The 25545-nt window shown below is 37.3% G+C and overlaps 1 protein-coding gene across 1 annotated transcript; it reads right to left on the bottom strand.

The window, feature by feature from the left end:
* Nucleotides 1–2889: 2889 nt before the first annotated feature.
* Nucleotides 2890–24376, bottom strand: LOC129738219 (homeotic protein Sex combs reduced-like). Its single transcript, XM_055729409.1, has 3 exons — nt 24316–24376; nt 11438–11656; nt 2890–3194 (listed from the first exon to the last, which is right to left on the bottom strand). The coding sequence occupies exons 1-3, from the start codon at nt 24374–24376 to the stop codon at nt 2890–2892; spliced, it is 585 nt and encodes a 194-aa protein (XP_055585384.1).
* Between the last annotated feature and the right edge of the window lie 1169 nt (nt 24377–25545).

Raw genomic sequence — 25545 nt, 5'->3', positions numbered from 1 at the left:
CGAAAAATATTCTTAGCAGCAGCAATTCCAATCTTTGCATTTCCAGCCGCTCTGTCTTTGTTTACCAGAGCTGGAACAATACAAAAACTTTCTTTGTCGCAGCCATTCCAATCTTAGCCTTTCCAGCCGCTTCGTCTTTGTTTACCAGAGCCGAAACAATCTGAAAACATTCTTAGCAACAGTCATTCCAATCTATGCATTTCCAGCGGCTCTGTCTTTGTTTACCAGAGCCAGAACAATACGAAAAATATTCTTTGCAGCAGCCACTCCAATCTGTGCTTTTCCAGCTGATCTGATTTTGCTTACCAGAGCCGAAACAAAACAAAAAACATTCTAAGCAACAGCCATTCCAATATGTGCTTGTCCAGCCGCTCTGTCTTTGTTTACCAGAACCAAAACATAAACAAACAATCGTAGCAGTAGCCTTGAAAAACTGCGCTCCTTGAGCCAATCCGTCTTGTTACCGGTGGCCGAATCAGAAACAATTTTTTCGTAGCTGCAGCCTTAAAAATCGGCGCTCGCTCAGCCAATCCGTTTTTTTCACCGGTGGCCGAGTCATAAACAAATAATCGTAGCAGCAGCCTTGAAAATTTGTGCTTTTTGTTCTTATTCTACCAACCACGCCATAGTCGTGATTTTAAGATTCTTACGAATCTTAATTCAAAGATTCACTCAGACATGTCTGTCGCGCAGAAGAATAGATAAATGGCTGATTTTATTTTGCTTGTTATGCCTAGTGTTGCCAAAATACAGAACGTTGCCATAGAAATGAGTTTTATTTCGTTTTTCTTCAGTGTTGCCGAATTGAACTTTTCATTTTATTTAATTTTATTTATAGTAAAACTTTATGTATTTTCTGCATATCCTTCATTTCATCCGTCATCCTTATTTAGGGATGAGATGAAAGATATGCAGACAATGAATTATTTTTTTATATAAATAAAATAAAATAATATAAATCTTCAATTCGTGACACTGAAGAAAAATTAATTAAACTAAATTTCTATGGCAATGTTTTATATTTTGGCAACACTGGGCAAAACAAACAAAACAAAGTCAGTCTGTTGTGGTATGAGCCTACTTGGTTGAATGATTCAACTGAATCAAAGCAATCGAAAGATTCCTTTTAATTCAACCACGGTTATCGAAATACTGGTATATGAACTTTTCATTTACCGTGGTTGAATTAAAAGGAATCTTTCGATTGCTTTGATTCAGACAAAGTCAGTCATTGATCTATTCTCGTGAGCGACAGACGTGTCTGAGTGAATCTCTGAATTGCAATTCGTAGTAATCTTAAAATCACGAGTTTCCAGTAGCGTTTTCGTTTATTTTTCACTGGTTTAGATGCAAACTTTTTCTTCGTAAACAAACAAAATCGTCACCCGGGACGATGCATATAATTTAGGTGCATCGTCCCGGGTGATGATTTTGTTTGTTTATGAAGTTTGCCACTGTCACCGTGCCAGTGGAAAATAAACGAAAAAGCTATTAGTTTGAAAATTGGAGACATTTAGAATGTCTACAAAAAATGATCTTCAATAATACGCTAACATGTTGGATTAGGTATAGTGTCTTCCCAAAATCAACTTTTAAAAAGTCCATTTAGCGTTATTCAAAAATTTTAAATTCACCCGCTTTTCAGACTCTAGCATTACAACTGTCCCGATTTATGCAATCTTCAGGTTGCCTGTAATATTTCTCTCAAGGTTATGTACCAAGAGGTGAAGATTATGTTCGACTCCCTAGAAATTAAGAAGAGGTGCGGTAAGCTCAACCTCAAGATCCAATCCGAACAAAACAACCAACCAGCCACCACCGTTTTTGCGTCTCACGTGACGTGATCACGAAACGCAAAGCTGCGCCCCCCGTTTGTTGGTTTTAGTTTCAGTGATGCTGCGTTTTTGCTCTCGGATGATTGCTAAGCTGCCCCCGGGTGGGAAGGATTCTTCCATGTTTTGTTTTGTAGGTGTTTTTTTCTTTTCGTCTGACGTCTTCTGCCTTCGAGGGTTTTCCGAGTGGGATCGACTGGATGAAGGTGGTTGTTTGAGATTTAAAAAAAAAACTCTGGGAGAATGGGGATGGGGATTAGTAGGATTTTTACAGTGGGAGAAGGGGAGTTGCCTTACGCGGAGAACGCGAGGCGTTGCTTTTCGAATACTGATTAGAGAAGATCTCGTTGCATTCCTTAACTTTCTGCGTAATTGTTGGGTACGCTTTCTTCGAGTTTACCGCGTTGCCGATTGGACCAGTCCGTTTCGAGGTTGCGAGTGTACGTGCAAGGTTTCGCTAAGTAGCTTCTTCCTTTATTTACCTATATTTACAACAGTTGGGTACAGTTTTGCATTACAAATGATTAAGAGTTTTCACAGATACGCTGGGATGGAGGATAGAGTTAGGGCACCGAGCACGCACAGTCCGGCGGTCAACCGGCAACGTTTTGGGGGGTAAAATCGAAGAAAGGTGATTCACAATATGCTAGCCGAAGATTTTGCTCAACAGCAGCCGTTAACAATCAAGGTCCTACCAGGGATATCATTACGTTTTTTTTTTCTTTAAATAAACTACTATTTAGAGACAATAGATTCTACACAGCATTGATGGACAGCGCTCGGCGCGTCCGGAGTTTTGGCAGTCCTCGGTTGGCGGCCTGGGGTTTGTCACTTCCGTTTGACACGGAGGATCAACCCAGGCCTAGACCGGGGAAAATCAAAACTCCTGATTATACTTGACCGTATCGGAGGACGGCGTCGTGCTGCCTGCACCAAACAGACTTCCGCCGCTGCCGCCGCCCCCGACGATACTGTCCTGGTTGTTTTGATATCCCTGATATTGTTCCTGATACAGCTGGTTGAGTCTCTAACCAGTACCCGAAAAGTGCCACGCGTCCTATGCGCTCAGGTGCGCGAACTGCGACGGGTGGATATCGAACTGGTACGGGTGGCCGTACGGGGACATGTGGTACGGGACGATGTTCATCGAGGCCATCTTGTGCTCCTTCTTCCACTTCATCCGACGGTTCTGGAACCAAATTTTGATCTGCCGCTCCGTCAGACAGAGCGCGTGGGCGATCTCGATCCGCCGCCGCCGGGTCAGGTATCGGTTGAAGTGGAACTCCTTCTCCAGTTCCAGGGTTTGGTAGCGCGTGTACGACGTCCGCTGCCGTTTGGTTTCTCCGTTGGCATTTACTGTACCTGAAACGGGACAAAGGAGAGGCGGATTAGCTTTTCTTTGGGTACTACAAGAATGCGCCTGGAAGTATACTACAAAATTGATGTGGAAAACTCCTTCAACTTGCAAAATTATGCTCCTTTGAATATGCAAGAATTAATCATCAGTTATGACACTAAATAAAGTCGTTTTTGATCGTTATCAGAGTTTTATTTTGATCAATTGCTCATATCTGTCAATTGATACTGAGAGAGGGTTCTATCTTTAATTCCAAAAACCCACCCATAAAAAACGCAACGTCGAAAAACTCCCTTCTCGGCGGAAAAATGTGAGCTGTGAAACGATGAAAATTGATTTGTTGCTGTCGGTTTGCCGCGCTACGCTGCTGATGGAAGGCAATCGTTTAGCGTTTAGCTCGCGAGATTTTCCATCCACCAACAGAATCAGGGTGCAGGGCGCGTAATACATACATATCCGAGAGGTGTTGATGAAATGATCATTAAATTGATTGAATCTAGATAGTTGTGCAACTCCTGCTCCGTCTTCTTAGCAAACACACACACACTCACGCCCGACCAGATTATACCGCAACATTCCGCATCTGATTAGTATTTACATCCAGCCATCCATCCATCCATACATGATTGAGAGGCTTAGCAGTAGCATCTATTTTTTTGTAAACCTTGCATTCATCGATGTGAGAGGAAAACCGTAGAGAGAGGGCGGAAGATCGTGCAGTTAATAATTATTTAATTATGTGCTTATCGAAAATTAAACAACTATTAATTTGTGCACCCTTTGGCGATATCGCGATTGCGATCGAGCTTCAATCGATGTCTTGGGTACGGATGTTTGACGGATCGTCATTGACTGACAGACAGATTGACTGACTGGAGAACAATTTCTGAGAAGATTAAGTAATTGAGTTTGCCAGTCTATGAATATGCATGGAATGTGGATTGAATCGATTGATTTCATTCGTAATTAGTGATTTGCTAAGCAAGGAACCAGGTCGGTGATGAATGGATGTAACACCTTCTATTGATTTTTCACAAATTCATTTCCATAGTTGAAACAAATGACAACTTGGTTTAGCACTTTTACCAATAAAAGTTGCGTATTGTGGAATCCCGGACGGCCCATTTTGTGATGAGCTTTTTTGGACGTTGCTCCTCATTTTCAGCAATGGTATCTAATGCAGTTCCCTTCTACTTATTTTTAATCGCATTCGCAAAAATCATATTTAAAAAAATCAGGAAAATCCAATGGCAAGGTTGTCAGGCTGAGCTTCGAAAAATGAAAATATTGTGAGTGAAATGTGTCGCGACGAACAGTCGTGAGCCACTGTGGCGTGCTTTAGTGGACGAAATCTCGCAAATCATGCGTGATCTAATAAGAATCAGGAAAGATGATGAACGGAGAGAGCGAGATAGTCAACCAAATTTGACAAGCTAACAGAAGGTCTTGGGCCTCGTATGTCACTGCAATTCAAAAGCAACGCGATCTTAGAGCGCGGTATAACCCTAATCTGGACTCCTACGTGTGGTGGGACTTAAAAGGTCTCTCGTGCTCAGCTACGATCTTTCCTGCAGCAAAGGGAAGCGGAGATACCATTCGGGGTGGTCATGACGGGATTCTAGCTTAGTAGTTTCTCAAACGCTTGGTTGCTAGAAATCAGCGGGAGTGGATGCTGTGACGGGCACGAGCAGAGGTGCCAGGTGTCCTGATTTATCAGGATTTGTCCTGATTTTCGAGAGACCGTCCTGATTTTTCAAAAACTCTTGAATTGTCCTGATTTTTGAAAATTTGTCTCTAAAATGTCCTGTTTTGTCCTGATTTTCATAAACACTTCTTAAATATGGTCGAATTTGTAGTTAAACCATGAGAAAATCGAATTAATTGGAATTAAATAAGTAAAACCCATTCAACAGGTGATAATCTTCGGTTCAGATGATATTTAAATTGTGAATTGCGATATGAACTACCGACCGAACTACGATATGAGCTGGTAAGCTGCGTGCTGTTGTTGCATAATACAAGACGTTTACAGCACCTGTATTGCGCCTTCATTTATGCAATTCAAGCAGAAATCCATATTGTTTCCATGAATCAAGAGATGTCCTGAAAAATCCTGATATTTAAATTTGCGTTGTCCTGATTTTTGACGACACCACCTGGCACCCCTGGCTGCGAGTTACTTTGAAAGCTTTACCCAACCGGCACACTTTCCGAGGTCCCCGGGGTAGTGGATGCTGTGACGGGCGTGAGTTACTATGAAAGCGTTACCTAACCGGCACACGTCTCGAGGTCTTCCGTATCAGTCGAGGAAAAAGGAGAAAGAGGATAAAGGAGAAAGACCAAAATTGAGAAAGAAGAAAAGGGTGAGATGTATATGTGCATGAGCATAGCCTACCCCTTGATGTAGTATCACAGGGGAAATCAGGGGGCACATCTGGCACATGAAGCCCAAGGTGGTTTTAGCGGGACGAACCCCCTCACGACAGCAAACACCCGGCTGTTATGGTTTGAATTCAAACTTCCATCTTGTAAAAAAAGAGCTTCGAAAAATCAGACAAATCCTGAAAAATCAGGTACATTGCTCTCATACATGGCTCTCATGATGAGAGAGCAAAGAGGGCATATTTGAGCGTCACATTCTCCCTTTTATGAAATTTTCAATACATTTGTTTCGTGGTAGGACCGCAATGTGAAATCCCGGACGGCCGATTTACAGGGTTCATCTCGTGATTGTGCACAAACAGGGTTGTCATTTGTTTTTTTTAAGTCTGGAAGATTTAAAAAAAAAGTTCTCTAAAAGTCTGGACGTTTTTTGTGTCTCCAGGACTCAATATTAGCAAGTTTGTCGCCATGGGACCCATATTCGGGTGACGGATGTATTTTCTGGGAGGCCCCGTCACATCAAAAACGTGTGACGCTCTCTTACTCATGTTAGCCACTCGTTAGTTTAGCCACACTTTGCAAAGCTGGGAGCTCTCCTTCTTCACTTTCTCGCTCCGAGAATTTCTTTGGGGCCGACTAGTAAAACTACCATATCGAGCTTGGCGACGAACGCGATAAACGTATTATAATCATATTTTTCTGCCAGTTCCGTATGACTAACGTGCTCAGCTTAACTCTCAATTTTAGAGCATTGGCAGCGGTAGGTTCTATCCCAGGTGTTAACTCTGGACACATTCCAGGTCTTATTTTAAATTTAACGGCTCATTTGCGCACCGGTAACCTGTTTCAATTTTTGCCATTGGTGGCGCATCGAAGGTTTTCTTGTTGTTTGTCGGTATTTTGATTTGTAAATTTTCCCTAGACACTTTTGCACCTGTCAAATCAGGAGCTGGTCGGTATACAAATTTAGCTCCTGGCTCGCTTTTTTAACACCCAGGAGCTAGATAGCATCTCGTTTGAAAATTACCAGTGCGGTGCCGAGATGTCAAAATAAGGTGCTATTATAGCTTTGACACCTGACCGCTGCTGATACTCTCATAAATATTTAAGCAGTATTCCCCTTTATCAAGGCTTTAAACATTTTTTAACTTCAAATTTCCGAACAATATTCTGCCTAATTCATCCTCTCATATTATACCATGAACATTTAGAGTATCAGCAGCGGTCAGGTGTCAAAGCTATAATAACACCCCATTTTGACACTTAGACGGCGCACCGCAAGGTTTCAAACCAGGTGTTATCTTGCTCCTGGGTGTTAAAAAAGCAAGCCAGGAGCCATATTTGAATACCGACCAGCTCCTGATTTGACAGGTGCTAAAGTGTCTAGGGAAAAATTACAAAAGAAAACAGCAACAAACAACAACAACACCTATCGGAGCGTCACCAGTGGCAAAAATGGAAACCAGTTTAGCACTTATCGGTGCGCAAATGAGCTGCTAAAGTTAAAATAAGACCTAGAATGTGTCTCGGGTTAACACCTGGGATAGCACTTACCGGTACTGGTGCTCTTAGAATTTTTACAGTTTTGTAGAACAATTTATGGCCAACCCAAAAGTTTGAATTTGTCTGGAAGAAATGTCAAAAGTGTAGAAGCTTGGAAAACTAAAAAATGTCTGACGGAAGTTCAAATAGTGTGGAAGATCCAGACAAAATCGGGAAGATTAACATCATTGCGAACGACTAGTGGCTCCTAGAAAAAGAACCGTGGTTCGTGATAGAGCCTTGCAGTGGACTTCTCAGCTCAACGCCGAATCAACTTATAAACTGCCTCAATGAAGAAAAGCAATAGCGGAAAGTGGTGAAACGTTGATTTTATCGGAGCGAAAGGACAGTCGTTTCGTGTTCAGGGTTGCCAACATCTTTTTTAAAAAAAAAATCAGGGAACTGGTGAAATAAAAATCAGGCGACGTCAAAGTAACGGAAATTTCGCTCAAAGTGATGACCTTTTTTTGGGCGTCGCTCCACTTTTTCACTTCAGCAATGGTACCTAATCCAGTTCCTTACTACCCATTTTTCACCGCACATTTTCAAAAATCAGGAAAAATCAGGCACACTTTCAAAAGTCGGGGAAATTCAATGGCTTATCTGGTTGTCAGGCTGAACATCGAAATATCAGAAAAATCAGGCACATTGGCATCTCTAGTCGTGTTTCAAAAATCTGTGAGAAACTGTTTTTTTTAAAGAGCCTCGCCACGGTTCCTTCGTTCTCTTCAACAATAAACAACTCTTGGTAGCTCAATGCAACGTGAAGCAAAGTGAAAGTCTCGAATCATTATAATCATCATGGTTGTGGTTCATAACAGAGCCGCGGCTAGCGCTCAGCATCGCTGGTTTGAAAACTAGTGAGCTGTCTAATATTGGACAGCTCACCAGCAGTGATGCCACATTATAATCGGTATTTTCAAGCCCGAAAATATCGTTATTCGGTTTGAAAATTACAAAAATCAGAATAAACACTGATTATTTTTTTCAAAGCTTATTGATATTTTTTTTAAAATTTTATTGAGAAAATTGTCGATTTTAACAATAAAAAAAAAACTTTGGTTGTTTTCGATATATTCAGAGGACGAATGACCCAGCGTTATCAAAATCTTCAGTAAATAAACAAAAATTTCTTTTTCTCTTTTCAATTTGTATATCATGCTTAAACAACAGAAAAAATATACAGTTTTGATAACTAACTTATAATAAGATCCATGTAAAGCTTTTCTACTGTGTCAAATGATTTTTTTTTACAATCAAATGATCAATTAGTTTATAAAATTTGTTGCTGGTTTCCTTAACTGATTTGCAATCAAAATGTAGTTCATATGCTATCATCAAAATTATTTGTTAATTGTAGAAAAGATTAAACTATAATTTTTTTTGTAATCATATCTTTTATAAAAAATTAAGGCATAAATATGTGCAAACACGAATAACTCTTGCAGGGTTCATCTGATTAGCATGCAATTTTTGTTGTTGTGTTCGGCTTCCTGCGAAGATAAACACAACGGAGAGATTATTTCGAAAATGTTTTTATGTAATTTGATAATTAATTTTTAGTTTTGATTCGTAGGTATTAAATAAAAGTCATGGCACCCTATTTCCATTTTTTTTTTTCATTCAAACCACCCAGAGTAGAAAGGCGTCAAAAGCAATCAAGGCTTACTGATGCCCATTCATCTTTTTGTAGGAAGTTTTGGCGCCCAATTTCATTGCCAATGTACTCTTCACGTGGATCCATTAAAATGGATACTTGGATGTTATTGCTAATCATCCTTATGTGGTGAAAAACACGTTATTAGCCGGAAAAAAGAATATTGCCGATAAAGTCATTTTTGCATCAGGATCAAGGCAAATCAAACATTTTTTAATCTAATTAATCCAAAGCTTGCCAGATTGCCTAATTCTACCCGGGCATGTCCGAATATTAAAAACATATGTTGGTAAAGGTTCGATCCGACCTGATTGTCCGGATCTTGTTGAAAAAATTCGGTATTTAGCCCGGTTTCATTCACTTTATTCGCAAAATCAAACAAATACTTTAATTTAACTAGAATTATTTTGATTTTGGAGAATAAAAATGAAATTTTCAAAGTAGGTTTCAATAAAAAGATCATGACCGGTTTCTAGAAGCTAAAATACAATTCAACATTAGCTGATGTGTTTTGATGAAACAAAAAATTATTCAAGTTTCTTTATCATGATTTTTGTAAAGTAGTTCCTGGGTTCTGACTAAATTTGGATTGCATATTTTGAGCTCGATGGTAACATTTAAAAATTCTGATTTTCTATTGGTCTTATATATCAATTCAAAACAAAGATTGCAAGTGGTTATTTATCAAAATCTGTAGAATATTAAAGAAGTAATAGTAATTTTTTGAAGTTCATTTTCGGATTCAGTGCCCGATTTCACATTTAAAATGACCTTCAGTTTACTAAGTTCAAAAATGCTGTTAACTACCTAGTCTTATCTTCGTATCAACCATTTGTAAGGCTATCGAAGTCTGAATAGCGATTTGACAATGGCATAGTATCGCAATTTTAAAACATAATATTTTCTGTTAGAGAAACAATTCACTGCGGCCAAATTATGATATTCTTTTAAACACTATTATCATTCAGTATTTTTATGCTATTTAATTCTTCATACTGAATATTATCATCACAAAGCACGATCGTAGGTCATCTTGGTTTCTAAGCTAAGCATACAAGATTTCTTTTTAAGTTAAAAACAGCTGTAATCTCCCATGATATTTTAAGAAAAAGTTTCGATTTCACTACAGATGGCGTATTTAGAAGAAAAGACTTATTTTTTTTATACCCGACGACTACTTTATTCACATTCTGATTTTAAACTTCTAGATTTCGGAGATTCTTTTTCCAAGTTTCAAATTCCTTGTACTTATCATGAATTTCTTTTTCAACAAAGAGTTTCTTGTTTCTGACTTCCATTTTATAACATCCATGTATTACATTTGGATATGGGATGAAGAATGTTCAGAATGAAAATAAATGTAAAAAATAAAATAAAACAAATATGTGACAACACTGATATAGAAACTTCATAGCTTTGTTTGTTTTAATTGTTGCCAGCTCCGGTAAATAAGACGGACTTAAGAAACGCAGATTTGAAGGCTACAGCTTTGTGGGTTTTAAGTGATGCCAGTTCCGGTAAATTAGATGAACTGAAGAACCGCAGATTGGAATGGCTGCTGTTTTATTTGTTTGAAATGATACCAGTTCCGGTAAATAAGGCACGCTAAGGAAGCGCAGATTGGAATGGCTGCTGCTCTGTTTGTTTTGACATGATGCCAGCCCCGGTAAATAAGACAGACTGTAGAAGCGCACATAGCAAATCTCCCTGCTTTGTTTGTTTCGAAATGATGCCAGTTCCGGTAAAGAAAACGGACTAATGAAGCGCACATTGGAAAGGCTGCTGCTTTATTTGTTTTGAAATGATACCAGTTTCGGTAAATAAGACGCACTAGAGAAGCGCAGATTGGAGCTGCTGCTGCTTTGTTTGTTTTAAAATGATGCCAGTTCTAGTAAAAAAGACGGACTGAAGAAGCGCAGACTTGAAAGGAACGGAGTTCAAGGTTTTACACAAAGATCTAATGAAGTAAACCCTCTACTGCATTCGACCCCATATGTTCTCGACGATTTTTACACATGTTTTAACATATTTAGTACTGTATAAGAATTCAAACAATTTTAGGCATCAAAAATTCAATTTGGAATTTTAAAACTTGAGAATTTTTTTAAATTTTTTATTCTCTTTTCTTACATTTTTTTAATCATTCAATCATGTACTTCAGTGGAAGCTTAGCTTATATGAATAACTCAGCAAAAATTAGAAAATAATTGACGTACTACGCAAGTTCTTAAATCCAAAATAGGATGCTCCCATAACTTCACAACTTAAAGCAGTAGTAATCGACCAACTGTCGGAAACACCATTAAAGTATCGTTTACACATTCCAATTCCTTCTTCTCCAACCCTAACTTCTAGTACCACTCCCTCCAGACAGAGCTCGTGTCATTCCTGTCAGATCTTTTCAGTTTTCCCGAAAGCCTTGAAGGCTCGCGGTGGGAATTGAGGAATTCCATTTTCGACGTCGGACAACAACAACAACAATAAACCTTTGACACCCCCACCCACCTTACAGAACTTCTAGCCACAAGGAACAAGAGAAGACAAAAGAAGCCATATCTTACGGTCCGTAGAAAATTGGACACAGAGACCAACCATCAGGCAGACAGACAGACGGACAGATGGACAGGATCCGAGGGTTGAGCTGGGAACATTATCAACCAGATGAACCCCGGTTTGGCCCCGTTTTGTTGTTAGTGGAGTTCCAATGGAGCAGTTGCTTTTTCCGGCATTCGTTTTCCACTTTAGCCGGACAGTTTTGATGGACTCTTTCCGTCTTGACCGAATCCTGCGGTTTCAAACTGTGCTCGGTGATGGGTGAAATAAGTAAAATGCTGACCTTCGGATTGAGAAATTTTGTCGAATGAGTGGAGTTCTTCGGAGCATAACCTTTAATTGAAATGTGTAAGTTTGTTAAAAGTACAAGAAAGCTAACACGATTTGGAGCACTTTATCCCTACGTACCCCTTGGAAAAAGCACACTTCCCTCGGCCCGCAAAAAAGGTCATCCGGTGGCAGAATTGAATAAACATAATTTATCATTTTTATTCGATTGGACGTCACACGTCTGTGTGCTTCTATTTGGGGAAAGACTTTTTTTCTTGATCCGGTTCGTACTCAAGAATCCTTTTGATTTTCCTCCAGGAACAAGCGAAGGGAGTTTCTGGTCGGCCCCGGAAGTGTTCAATTTGCCGGATCGGTTCAAGAGTGAGAGTGATATCGGAATGGTGTATTTTCTTTGTGGTTTCGTTACAATTTTGACAGTTAAGCGGAGGGACCATCAGCTGTTTTGCTTTTGGACGTTTTCTGGCCAGCCTTTACGGTTGGAATAAGTTTAACATTGAAGATTGAGCAGCTGTGATTTTTGTTGATTTTTGTGGACATTTGAAAATAAACTCCAAATTCCATTAACAAAATACAAAAAGTGCCAAAAATGACAAAAAAGAAAAAATTGACAAAAATCCCAAAAATGACAAAAAAGACAAAAAAGACAAAAATGACAAAAATGACAAAAATGACAAAAATGACAAAAATGACAAAAATGACAAAAATGACAAAAATGACAAAAATGACAAAAATGACAAAAATGACAAAAATGACAAAAATGACAAAAATGACAAAAATGACAAAAATGACAAAAATGACAAAAATGACAAAAATGACAAAAATGACAAAAATGACAAAAATGACAAAAATGACAAAAATGACAAAAATGACAAAAATGACAAAAATGACAAAAATGACAAAAATGACAAAAATGACAAAAATGACAAAAATGACAAAAATGACAAAAATGACAAAAATGACAAAAATGACAAAAATGACAAAAATGACAAAAATGACAAAAATGACAAAAATGACAAAAATGACAAAAATGACAAAAATGACAAAAATGACAAAAATGACAAAAATGACAAAAATGACAAAAATGACAAAAATGACAAAAATGACAAAAATGACAAAAATGACAAAAATGACAAAAATGACAAAAATGACAAAAATGACAAAAATGACAAAAATGACAAAAATGACAAAAATGACAAAAATGACAAAAATGACAAAAATGACAAAAATGACAAAAATGACAAAAATGACAAAAATGACAAAAATGACAAAAATGACAAAAATGACAAAAATGACAAAAATGACAAAAATGACAAAAATGACAAAAATGACAAAAATGACAAAAATGACAAAAATGACAAAAATGACAAAAATGACAAAAATGACAAAAATGACAAAAATGACAAAAATGACAAAAATGACAAAAATGACAAAAATGACAAAAATGACAAAAATGACAAAAATGACAAAAATGACAAAAATGACAAAAATGACAAAAATGACAAAAATGACAAAAATGAAAAAAATGACAAAAATGACAAAAATGACAAAAATGACAAAAATGACAAAAATGACAAAAATGACAAAAATGACAAAAATGACAAAAATGACAAAAATGACAAAAATGACAAAAATGACAAAAATGACAAAAATGACAAAAATGACAAAAATGACAAAAATGACAAAAATGACAAAAATGACAAAAATGACAAAAATGACAAAAATGACAAAAATGACAAAAATGACAAAAATGACAAAAATGACAAAAATGACAAAAATGACAAAAATGACAAAAATGACAAAAATGACAAAAATGACAAAAATGACAAAAATGACAAAAATGACAAAAATGACAAAAATGACAAAAATGACAAAAATGACAAAAATGACAAAAATGACAAAAATTACAAAAATGACAAAAATGACAAAAATGACAAAAATGACAAAAATGACAAAAATGACAAAAATGACAAAAATGACAAAAATGACAAAAATGACAAAAATGACAAAAATGACAAAAATGACAAAAATGACAAAAATGACAAAAATGACGAAAATGACAAAAATTACAAAAATGACAAAAATGACAAATATGACAAATATGACAAAAATGACAAATATGACAAAAAAGACAAAAATGACAAAAATGATAAAAATGACAAAAATCATATTCTGGCAACTTTTATTGATGTGGGGCTTTTGAATTTGGATTGATGACAGCCCAATCGCCTGAATGTATGTATTCAATAAGAAATTTGAAATATAACAATAATCTTATAGCACAGTTTGTAACCAAAACAGTTCTTCGAATGTAGAGATCTAAATTTTCTTATATTTTATGAAATTATCAAGCTAAACTTGATAAATTACAACTTTCCAATCTTTTTTATGATATAAAAGTCATACTATAGAATTTTTATGAGCACCCTTAACGGCGATACTAAAGCAGGGATGCCAGGTGAATTTGTTGAAAATCAGTGCAGAATGAGGAAACGAAATTTTTCAGAAAACCACTGTATCGATCATAATATAGTACTATCACAAACTTTCATAAGTTCTTCATCGTTGAAATGTGATTGAAGAGTTTTTTACAACAACAAAAAATACTCAGACTTCTCTAGAATCACTTTTTCAATAAAAAAGCTAAATCAATAAAAAAAAACCATCGATGCTGATTCCCCGAGACCCAATCGAGGACCGTGTCAAAGCTCTCGAAAATCTGTCAATCTCGGAACCGGCCAAAATTGATTCGCTCATGCATATTAAATGCTGAGCTGCAGCCCCGTGTCTGAGAATTCAAGCCATACCAATCCAGGCGAACGGGGCGCGAAGAGAATCGATTTGCCCGGGGATCGAAACCCATGGATTTCAATGTTTTCGAGGGTGTACTTTTTCAACGGGTCGTCAGTTATACATTTTTTTTTACTTTACCAAGGTTGGCAAATAAATTTTTTCACTCGTTTACACCCTTTTCGGAGATTAAGATTCCATCTCCTCCGCTGACCAAAGCATATCACATCAGGTGCTGCAAATAAACCGATATGCCGAGTAGCTGTGGAAGCTAAAAGAAAGTGGCCCAGAAAAGTGTTTCTTTGGCACTGAACCTTCTGGTTCTCTGGCTCGTTAGAACGAGGGTGATTGAAGAACCCGCGGTCTGGTGGAGCATAATATGCTCTATCAGACATTCATCAATCAACCGAGACAATGGTTATTATGACAGCCCACTCATGTGTATGTGCTGTGCACCCGGGAGGCTGGCTGGCTGGCTGGTTGGCACATGTTGGTATATCTTCACCCAATTCTGGAGAATAGTAAGTATGTTTCGCTTTTCTTCGTGTTCACAATCAAGCAAACTACAACGTGGGGCTATGTATAAGAAAAATGTTGTCCGGCAGCATAAAGTGCTTTCTGGCATTTTGGAAAATCGTGAACGGTTTATGCTGTCCGCCTGATTGTGACTTGAAATCTGGCAAAGTTTGGGGGGAGTAAATGTTGGACAAATATTATTGCACCTTCGGTGACTTTGTTGTACTTACTCTAGGAAGATTTAAAGGTTCCTTACGATCTGTAAACAATAAGGTCAAAATTAAACACTCGTTTTTTGTTTATGAGAACTAAAATATATAGGTTACGGACTTATATTTTACCAGGGGACTTATGAAGGATCACCTAGTTTATCTCTAATATCTCTCATGAAGCAACTAATCATGAAACATTTTTACAAATACAGTTGAAGCCGAGGCTCTAAATGTATTTCACTACAGTACACTCTTTTTTTTAACAAAAAAATATATTCTGTCTTTAAAAAAACGTCTAGAATTCAAATCGTTAAAACCATTTTAAAGAGGATTTCTTTTCCAAAGCTTTAGCTATTTCTTGTAATGAATCTTTTTTTTCAATTACATGAATACATTATTGGACCATCAACTTTCCTAACTTGGTTTGATTTTACATAAAGCGTGTAAAAAAACATCGGGTTAGGATAATTAAAAACAAACATGTTGACTAGTATTTATCCTGTTACTGAACTTTCAAATAGATTGTTGAAATTCAAGTTTTTCTTCAAATCTCGAAACTTAAAATGCTGATTATAGTTTAAAAAGGCTTTCAAAATTTTAATTTTTAAATCTTTTCTTAGTCTTGGAACTCTGAATTTTAATTTAAAGTATATATCTTTTTATTAACCCTTTGATTCATGGAGTTTATCAAATTCTGATCCGCTGAAATTATCATTATAAATTTGAATAAATGATCTTCTCCAGTATTATTTTTAAATTGTAATATCTCAAGGTTCATGCAATGCAATTTTGGAGATTTTTGAAAAAACGTGGTTAGGATAATGCTGCTTATCAACACGACAGAGGTTATCCAAAAACTTCTTTTTAAGATAAGTAAAGGGTGATACGGTCAAAATATGGTCAATATCAACTTGACGTATTTCTTTCAATTTTGCATTTAAAAAACCTGAACACCCCTCATTTTGAAGGTGTGTGTGTGTGTGTGTGTGTGTGTGTGTGTGTGTGTGTGTGTGTGTGTGTGTGTGTGTGTGTGTGTGTGTGTGTGTGTGTGTGTGTGTGTGTGTGTGTGTGTGTGTGTGTGTGTGTGTGTGTGTGTGTGTGTGTGTGTGTGTGTGTGTGTGTGTGTGTGTGTGTGTGTGTGTGTGTGTGTGTGTGTGTGTGTGTGTGTGTGTGTGTGTGTGTGTGTGTGTGTGTGTGTGTGTGTGTGTGTGTGTGTGTGTGTGTGTGTGTGTGTGTGTGTGTGTGTGTGTGTGTGTGTGTGTGTGTGTGTGTGTGTGTGTGTGTGTGTGTGTGTGTGTGTGTGTGTGTGTATGTGTGTGTGTGTGTGTGTGTGTGTGTGTGTGTGTGTGTGTGTGTGTGTGTGTGTGTGTGTGTGTGTGTGTGTGTGTGTGTGTGTGTGTTTGTGTGTGAGTGTGTGTGTAGAATGTTGTGCCTATTTTGATTTTGGAATTCACTCTTCAGTTGTCAAAATGTCGTCCAAGGAAGAAGAGCAGCGTATCAAAATTCTGCTCGCGCATCGCGAAAATCCGAGCTACTCGCACGCAATGCTGGCAAAATCGCTAAAAGTTGCCAAATCAGCCGTTACAAATGGTATTAAAGTGTGTGGGGAACGTTTGTCGACAGCCAGGTAGTCTGGATCGGGGGGAAATCGAAAACCTGAAGCCGCTGAGACGACAAAAAGAGTTGCCGGTAGTTTCAAGCGAAACCCTAACCTCTCTCCCCGAGATGCCGCAAATAAGATGGGTGTATCGTCTACAACCGTGAATCGCGCCAAAAAAGGAGCCGGACTATCGACTTTCAAGAATGTAGTGACTTCAAATCGCTATGATAAACAAAACACGACGGCCAAAGCGCGATCCCGGAGGCTGTACAAGACGATGCTGACGAAGTTTGACTACGTGGTAATGGACGACGAAACCTACGCCAAAGCCGATTACAAGCAGCTTCCGGGACAGGAGTTTTATACGGCAAAAGGAAGGGGAAAGGTAGCAGATATTTTCAAGCACATGAAACTGTCAAAGTTCGCGAAGAAATATCTGGTTCGGCAAGCCATCTGTATCTGTGGCTTGAAAAGCAGCATTTTCATAGCTTCCGGGACTGTCAACCAAGAAATTTACGTGAAAGAGTGTTTGAATAAACGTCTGCTGCCTTTCCTGAAGAAAGACGGTTGTTCCGTACTGTTTTGGCCGTATTTGGCATCTTGCCATTACGGTTGAAAGGCCATGGAGTGGTACGCCGCCAACAACGTGCAGGTGGTTCCCAAGGACAAGAACCCTCCCAACACGCCAAAGCTCCGCCCAATTGAGAAATACTGGGCTATTGTCAAGCGGAACCTAAAGAAGACCAAAAAAAAAAACTGATAAGGATGAGCAGCAGTTCAAAGCAAACTGGCTTTCTGCGGCGAAGAAGGTGGACAAGGTGGCTGTACAAAATCTAATGGCAGGGGTTAAGCGTAAGGCCCGGCAATTCAAATTTGGAAAAGCGGAAGCCTAACTAAATATTTTTCCTGGATTTCATACTAATTAAACTTGAAAAAGAAATTTAATTTGATTTTTTAAATAAACGATTTCACCGATTAACACGCGTTTTCCCTTGACCAAATTTTGACCGTATCACCCTTTAATTCATTTTGATTTTACTGTGATTTGAAAATATACAAGCGTTTTGAAGATAATTCGATGTTGGTCCGTGTCTTTTTAAACACGATTATGTTCATTTCGGGTTGATGAAAAATTAAGTTGCTAATCTTGAACCTTAATTCCATGCTTCAAAATCAGCACCCAGCTAAAAATGATAGAAATAGGCTGTAAGAATATGAGCGACATACTCTTAAAATCAGCGATAGCAATCGCTAGCATAACTGAGCTCTGAAGTGTCTAGTGATCGATAATGCCAGTTTAGAGAAACCGGACAGTTACAGCCGGGGTACCCCAAGGGAGTATTCTCAATCCAATATTGTATAATCTGTACAACTCGGATGTCCCACCGTTGCCTTGTGGAGAAACATTAGCCATATTTGCAGATGATTCATCAATTAGCTACAAAAAAAGTGTCATCGGAGCCCTTGTGTCTAAACTGCAACTTGGACTCAATGCGTACAAGTAGGGTTGCCAACATTTTTTTTCAAAAATCAGGGAACAGGCGTAATAAAAATCAGGCAAAATCAGGCAGCGTTTGAGTAAGGGACATTTCGCTCAAAGTGTTGACCTTTTTTTTTTGATCATCGCCCATTTTCACGTTAATATGTGTTGTGAGCCTACTTGGTTGAATAATTCCGCTGCATCAAGCATTCGAAAGATTCCATTTAAATCCATTCTTTAAACAAGAACTAACGGGAATCTTTCGATTGCTTTGATTCAGCCACATTTTTACTTCAGCTATGGTATCTACTCAAGTTCGTTACTGCCCATTTTTCATGACATTCGCAAAAATCAGGCAAAATCAGACATATTTTCAAAAATCACAGAAATTCAATGGCTTATCAGGTTATCAGGCAGAGCCTCGAAAAATCAGGCAATGCCTGAAACATCAGGCACATTGGCATCCTGCGTACAGGGAATATCTTTCCACGTAAACTTGGAGTATTTAAAAAGATCGTCTCTCCAATGTTGAAATACGGCTTCCCTGTTTGGAAAGGATGTGCCCAAACCCACACTCAGGCAAATTCTTATTATAATTTTCATAAGATGCGTCTTATGAACAGCTTTTTAGAGTGCAAAATTGGGTTTCATAAGAGTCTTATGAAATTCTTTCAATTTTCATAAGAAGTTCTTATGAAAAAACACAAGAATTGTGAAAAATAATGAACACATTCATTCCATTAGTCTGTTTTTTCATCGTCATACAAAGGACTAGTTGTGGAGTTATTAGTTTTTGTAATAGTTAAATGTGATTTCGATCTTCTAAATGGTAAGTTTGAGTAGAATTTCATTTTTTGTGATCGTTGAAAATATTTATTTACTCAAATACTTTTTTGTTTACTTTTCAACATGCTGACCACTGGCTAAAATAATATGATGAAAGGACCGGTTGCTACCGAATAACTTTATTGGTACCGAGTGTTGATGTGCTGCTGATAGTGATCACGATATAATTTGAAATAAGTCGGCCGAATAATAAAATAAAAGTTTTAATCATCAAATTTCTTGAATTATTTTCATCAAACGTGACATTTCCTGTTTCCATAAGACCCTCTTATGAAAAGCGAAAATTTCTTATTGGAGTAGGTGTTCATTTCAGAATTCATTCGCGTCATAAGACAATCTTATGAATTTCAATGATTTTTCTTATGGCGCCACTTCATAAGAGAATTTTATGGCATATGTAAGAGTATTTTTCTGAGTGCACATACACAAACTCCAAAGAGTACAAAATAGGTTCCTGAAGCTGATCCTGGATCTTCCACGACATACAAGAACAACCGATTAGCATGTTTTGACCCACAAGTGAAAAGAATAGAGCTCTTTGAAACACGTCATCGAACTAAAGCGTTAGTATCTGAATTTCAATCTATAAGAGATATTTATAACTAATCCCTTGACTTAATGTATCCTTGTAAATAGCTGTGCCTCTGTAAATAGTTGTAAATATGTAAATATTAGTTTAGGTGTAGGGGGGTTGAGAGAACCCTGCAAACGGGCCCCTCGGTATTCCAGCTATACATCCGAAAACTCGCATGCGGCGCGACAGCCGCAGGAATCACTTGTCAAGAGCAACAGCTAAGACAAGTTAAAAAAAATGAGAAACCCGGGAATGGACCTATTTTAGAAAAACTATCATTTTGGTTGCCTCATAAATCTTTCACCAGTCTTAACATGTTCCCAAATTTAGGAAAAACGCAGAGGTGCTAGGTGTCCTGATTTTTCCGAATTTTTGAGAGACCGTCTTAATTAAAAAAAAAACAACTCTCGAAATGTACTGAATTTTTAAAATTTGTCTGTAAATTGTCTTGAATTGTCCTGATTTAAAAAAAAAACATCGCAATTATAATCAAATTTAAAATTAGATTCAAACAAATCTGTAATAAAATAGTTAAGCTGCAGGCCAGCCAAGAAGCTGCTCACATTTGTTGCATAAATTAAGGCGTTTAGAGCACCTGTATTTAACGTTTATTACAATTTATGCAATCTAAGCAGAGCTGCATATTATTTTCATAAATTCAGAGGTGTTCTGAAAAATCCTGATTTATTTCTTCACGGTATCTTGATTAAAATAAAGACAATTCAGGACAATTCAGGACAATATACAGACAAATTTTAAAAACTCAGGACAATTCGAGAGTTTTAAAAAACATCAAATTCGAAAATCCGGACACCAAAATAAGGACACCTGGCACTTCTGCATTCAGTACTCTTTCGGTTGTAAGTTATGCAAACTTTGACCGTTTTTTCCCTAAATTTCGGAAAATGTTTAGAGCGGTGAAAGATTTCTGAGGCAACCAAATTGATAACTTTTCTAAAATAGTGCCATTTCCAGTTTTCTCATGTTTTTAAAATTTGCTCAGCTGTTGTTTTGACAACTGCTTGCCAAAAAGTAGTCAATTGTACAGATTAGTGGTCCGCAACCTGCAAAAGCCTTATTTCATCATTTTTCGTTTAGCGCTGATTTGGAAGCATGGAAATACTCAAATCATTGTAAAATCTAAATTGATTACTTATTTAAAAAAATAAGTTTTTGGAAAAACTCATTTTTTTTACTCATTCGACGTTTCTCGCAAGTTTAGACTTTAAACTCGCCAAAAACATCGATTCAATAGCTTTACAATATCGTCCCTCTAAATGAAATTTTTAGAAACGACTTTGGTGAACTGGCAACAAAACACAGACATCCAAACATCTTTTCTTTGTCGGAAGTCGTTAGTCCAGAATTCTGAAGTAAAATTTAGTGCTGGCGCGTTGATATATTGCGATTATAAAACACAGTTTGACATGGATTTTAGATAAAAATGATGTCTCGGATAACGCGGCAGCTCGGATAAGCGGGGTTCCGAGATATTTCAATTCAATCAAATACGGACAATCTCTTGGAGGTTATGTGACTTACATGACACTTTATAAATTTTCTTTTATAATATTCTTGTACTATAGGTACCTAAATTTTTGTGCATATTGATTACTGTTTGCATACTCAAAGGCGCTTATTGCGCTCACTGTTCATAACGACTAAAAATGCATGTTTATTAAAACAAAATGTAAAAATTATTTGTAGTAAGCTGTATTCCTTTCGTAGTTTTTGTATCAGATGTGAAACAACTTCATTAAATGGCAGAAATACGTTGGTAGTCCTAATCAAATGTATTTCAAGAAAAAAGAGTACTTTTGGTAAAATTTTACGAAAAGAAGAGTACGTCCATTTCTTGATCGAAAAAAAGTACATGTATTCTTAAAAGAGTACGTATGGTATCCCTAATTTAAAAACAGGGGAGGGCGTTTAGCCTCCTGGCGTGTTTGGCTAATAATCCAGGAATCTAATACCATCACATGCAATCTAGGTTTAGGAAATTTTGTAGGTTCACGGACGTAAAAATATAAAAACACAAAATGAAATTGTGAACTCTACTGATTATAAAAGAATACGAAATATCTCTTCGGTATATACAAAGATTGAAAAAATATGAATTTGACCCTTAAGAAACCTGAAAAATAATATTTTAACTAAATTTGGTTTTAAATGCAAGAAAGTTCTGCCATCTACGACTTGAAACTTAGAAAAGTGTGATTTACTTAAAATAAAACAATGTTTGTGAATTCCAAACTGTTTTTTTCTGATCCCAAATTTACCCGAAAAGTTTGTTTCATCATTTTACGTGAGGGTAATGAAGCAATTAAATAGTTTGATTATGCATTTTAGCTGAAATTTTAAATTTCAAATCTCTTAAAAACCCCTTCAACAACTTTGAAATACTAGAAAACGCTTAGAAAAGCATTTTTTTTTTCAAATAGCTCGTAGAAGGATTATCTATAACTCTACACAGTAAATTTAAAGAAATAATCTTGATTTAGGTGGAAAGGACTATTCCTAGCACAGAAAACAGACGTTCAAGCTCGAACAAAAAATCTTCAGAAAATTAAATTTCAAGTGCCAAAAAAAAAACGTTAAAAATAAACTTGAAGCAGAGCCATCACTTACAAAGCCACTTTTAATGTGCTCGGTTTTCGCAAAGGCGTAATCGTATATTAGCTCATAAAGTTACTCAGTTACTTTTGACTGGGCAAAATTTGACTTCCTTTATTTTTTTCCACTATTGGGGCAGTCCAAATAATTAACAGCATTGGGATAAGTTTTGGCCCTTCTTGACCGGCTATCGGGGTCAGATGATGTATCGGCAATGTCCAGTCAAATAGGAACATTCTTGCCGATACTGGTTCTACTCATCTCGAAGCGGGTTACTTTCAAGTATTTATTACATTTGCATTTTATTACTCAAAATTTAGTACGTCTAGCAAGTTTAAACGGAATTGCGAATAAGTTTAAAACAAAAAATATGACTAATTATAACGAAACTTCAATTGCGATATTCTTGAAATATGACATACGCATACGACCTGAATAAAATTTTGATATTTTTTTTTCGATTTGTTTTGACAGTTCTCGAAAAGTTTTTCGAAAAAGTCGTTGGAACTTTTACACAAGTTCCGTGGGCTAGCTTGGACGTTTGTTCTCTGTGTTCTTAGTTCGCACTTTTTGTTTCCATATTTTTATCCTTCACGCCAATTGCTTCACCTAAAAAAATAAACTTATGCTTGATTTATCCGTTGAACAATTTAAATTAAAATGTTGAATAAAGTTTTGATGAATTTCAATCACAAACAAAACACAAAGTGATACAATTCTTGTTTCACTCATGACGTAATTTTCCAATTCTTTCAAAATGAATTCAAGATTAACCTTATTTGTTGGCAGCAGTGAAAACTGCTGAACCAACCAAGACTAACTCTTTCACCAATTGTTGCCGTCTTCTCGGGAAGATCTTCTCGGGAAGATCTTCTCAGAGATGTTGTCGGTTCAAGAATAGTAAAACGAATCAGCCCAAATGAGCTGGATACGCTATTTTCATAGCGTCAAATACCCGAGCGTCAGAGAAATGGGCGGAGCCAAATCGATCGCGATGGGTTTTTTTATTTGCATAAAAAAGAGGATTTTTCTAACACAACTTTTCTATTTTGAATCTGTTCTATCTTATTTGACTTTCTCATCTATATCTTCTACAACTCACTGTAGAAGCTAGTCGATAAGCCAGTTCCGATTCTTGCAAAAAATAGCATCGATGAGTAGTATACGAAGTAGAACAAGTTTTTGATAAGGTAAAGCCCCTGTTGTTATGCAATTTATGTCAAAATTGTTATAATATGATATTTGGAATCAAAAACTAAACTTCTGTAAATTTTGCAGCGAAAAAAACATAGGTTATAGAGGGGGTGGTTGTAAAAGCATTAAACGTGGCTTTGTTTGAAGATTTTACGAATTTTCATTGAATTATATCCACAGAGTGCGTTTTAAAACTTATAAAACTCTCTATTTAGTTGCATTACACCTTCTTTAAGTCCAAAACTGTAAAAAATAAGCTCCAAACGCAATTACATCCTGAAAATAGTTGACGTGTGGCATATTTAATGGAACAAAGTATACAGAAAGCGTGGTGAAATCGAAAAATTACAGTATGAGCAACCCGTTTGGCAATAACACGGTTAACCCGAGGTGTATGTTGAAACTCCAAATTTTGAATCGAATTTTTCTTTTCAAATGATTCAAGAGTAACTTTGAACAAAATCCAAATGTTGATATATTTTCCCAGGTTCAATATTTCAATGCTTGTTTTGCCAAAATTTAAATAAAAGCTGGTGGAAAACAAAAATTAAAAAACGGATATTCAGTAAATTCCAGAAAAAAAATCCTCATGTTGATTTGAATTCTTTATCCTTATCTTAGGTCACCGTTTGAGGGTGCTGATTTTCTAGTTTTACATTTATCATCTGTCAAAGTATAAATTCAGATCAGGAATTCAAAAATGTTTACCAATATCTGAATTCCACCATTCACTTCACTTCAATACGTTTTTACGGTTTATTTTACCAAAAAATGTCTTCTAGATTCAACGCGTCCTCATGCCCCAGTGATCCGTGATCCAGTGTCAATGGCGGCGAGCGCATGTTTCTTCGAATGTCATCAACAGAAAAACGTTCTGACAGTCCGGCAGACGACCGCACAGCACAGAGCAATGCATGTGTGTTGGGTTGGGTCCCGTCATATTAGCGAAGAATTTCTGTCGTTTGCTCTTGATCGTCGAAAAGTGTCCATGTTTTTGTCAGTTCTAATTTTCCCCGAACCTCCTCATCTTTCTTCAAAGGAAAGTCCCCACTGCATCTGCTGCCAGTCCGTTTATATTCTTTTTCTTTTTGGTTTTTTGGGGAAAAATCGAAGAAAAATCTTGCAAATATTTTCCCAGAGTTCTGGTTCTGTTCTGTTCTATGTGTTCTCGGTTCGCGCGCGAATGTCAGCCGAATGTTGGGAGCAAGCGATTCTGACACACGTAACTCTCGCACATGTTCCCTTCTTCAAAAGGCCGAAACTAAGACACCAAAAAGATGCCGTCGTTGAAGATGATTGTATGTGATCTAGTTTTTGATCCTCCATTACCCCATGGGTATGTCCGATCAGGTTGTGTTAGGTCTTCTGGACCCTCTCCTCACCCTGAATAAACTACACCTTGTTTTCCTTCCTCTCCTAAAATGAGCAAAAAAGAGCAGAAGAAGGGAGGGGCGTGTTCAAATTTAATGGGTTGGTAATTTTGTGATGGCGATGACGACGGCTGATCAAATCTCTAGGTCTCAGTCTCGCGACAACCTACGAAAACGACGGCTCAATTTGGCAGTTCACTGCCGGCGGCTTTGTAATGTCACTACTGACTGAGCGCGTCACTTAGATCCGATCAACTATTTCTTGAGAGCCGGGGGCCCTTATCCCGATGTTGATGATGATGTCTGGCTGATGTTTGTTCTTGTGTTCTAGTAAATATTACTGGGAGGTGGGCGGAGGCCTTTTGCGGAGCATAAGTACCCCATAATTCAGCGGCAGGGATCGGTGAGTCTCGAATTGAGTGTTGATGTTATCGACCGGAACCGGGGAATGAGTTTTTCCGTGCCCATCTTGATTGCTGGCCTTGGGGGAAGAAGACGGTCTGGCGTTGAAGATGTGATGAAATTTGAACTAAATCACACCACTAGACTAGGATTCAACCGAGCAGAAAAATGGTGGTTAATTTGAATTGGGAACAATTTCATACAATGTTCATGTTCGGCTTTATTATTTGGGGGGGCTAAGGTGATTACCACAACCCAAACAGACCGTTTTATGATGGTTTGGGTTTAATTGCAGCATCGAGAGATGACATGTGGGTATCTTAGGAGGTGAGCTAAA

This window comes from Uranotaenia lowii, chromosome 1 (assembly GCF_029784155.1).
Source record: "Uranotaenia lowii strain MFRU-FL chromosome 1, ASM2978415v1, whole genome shotgun sequence".
Classification (NCBI taxonomy): domain Eukaryota; kingdom Metazoa; phylum Arthropoda; class Insecta; order Diptera; family Culicidae; genus Uranotaenia; species Uranotaenia lowii.
This window is presented reverse-complemented; position numbering and strand designations above follow the sequence as displayed.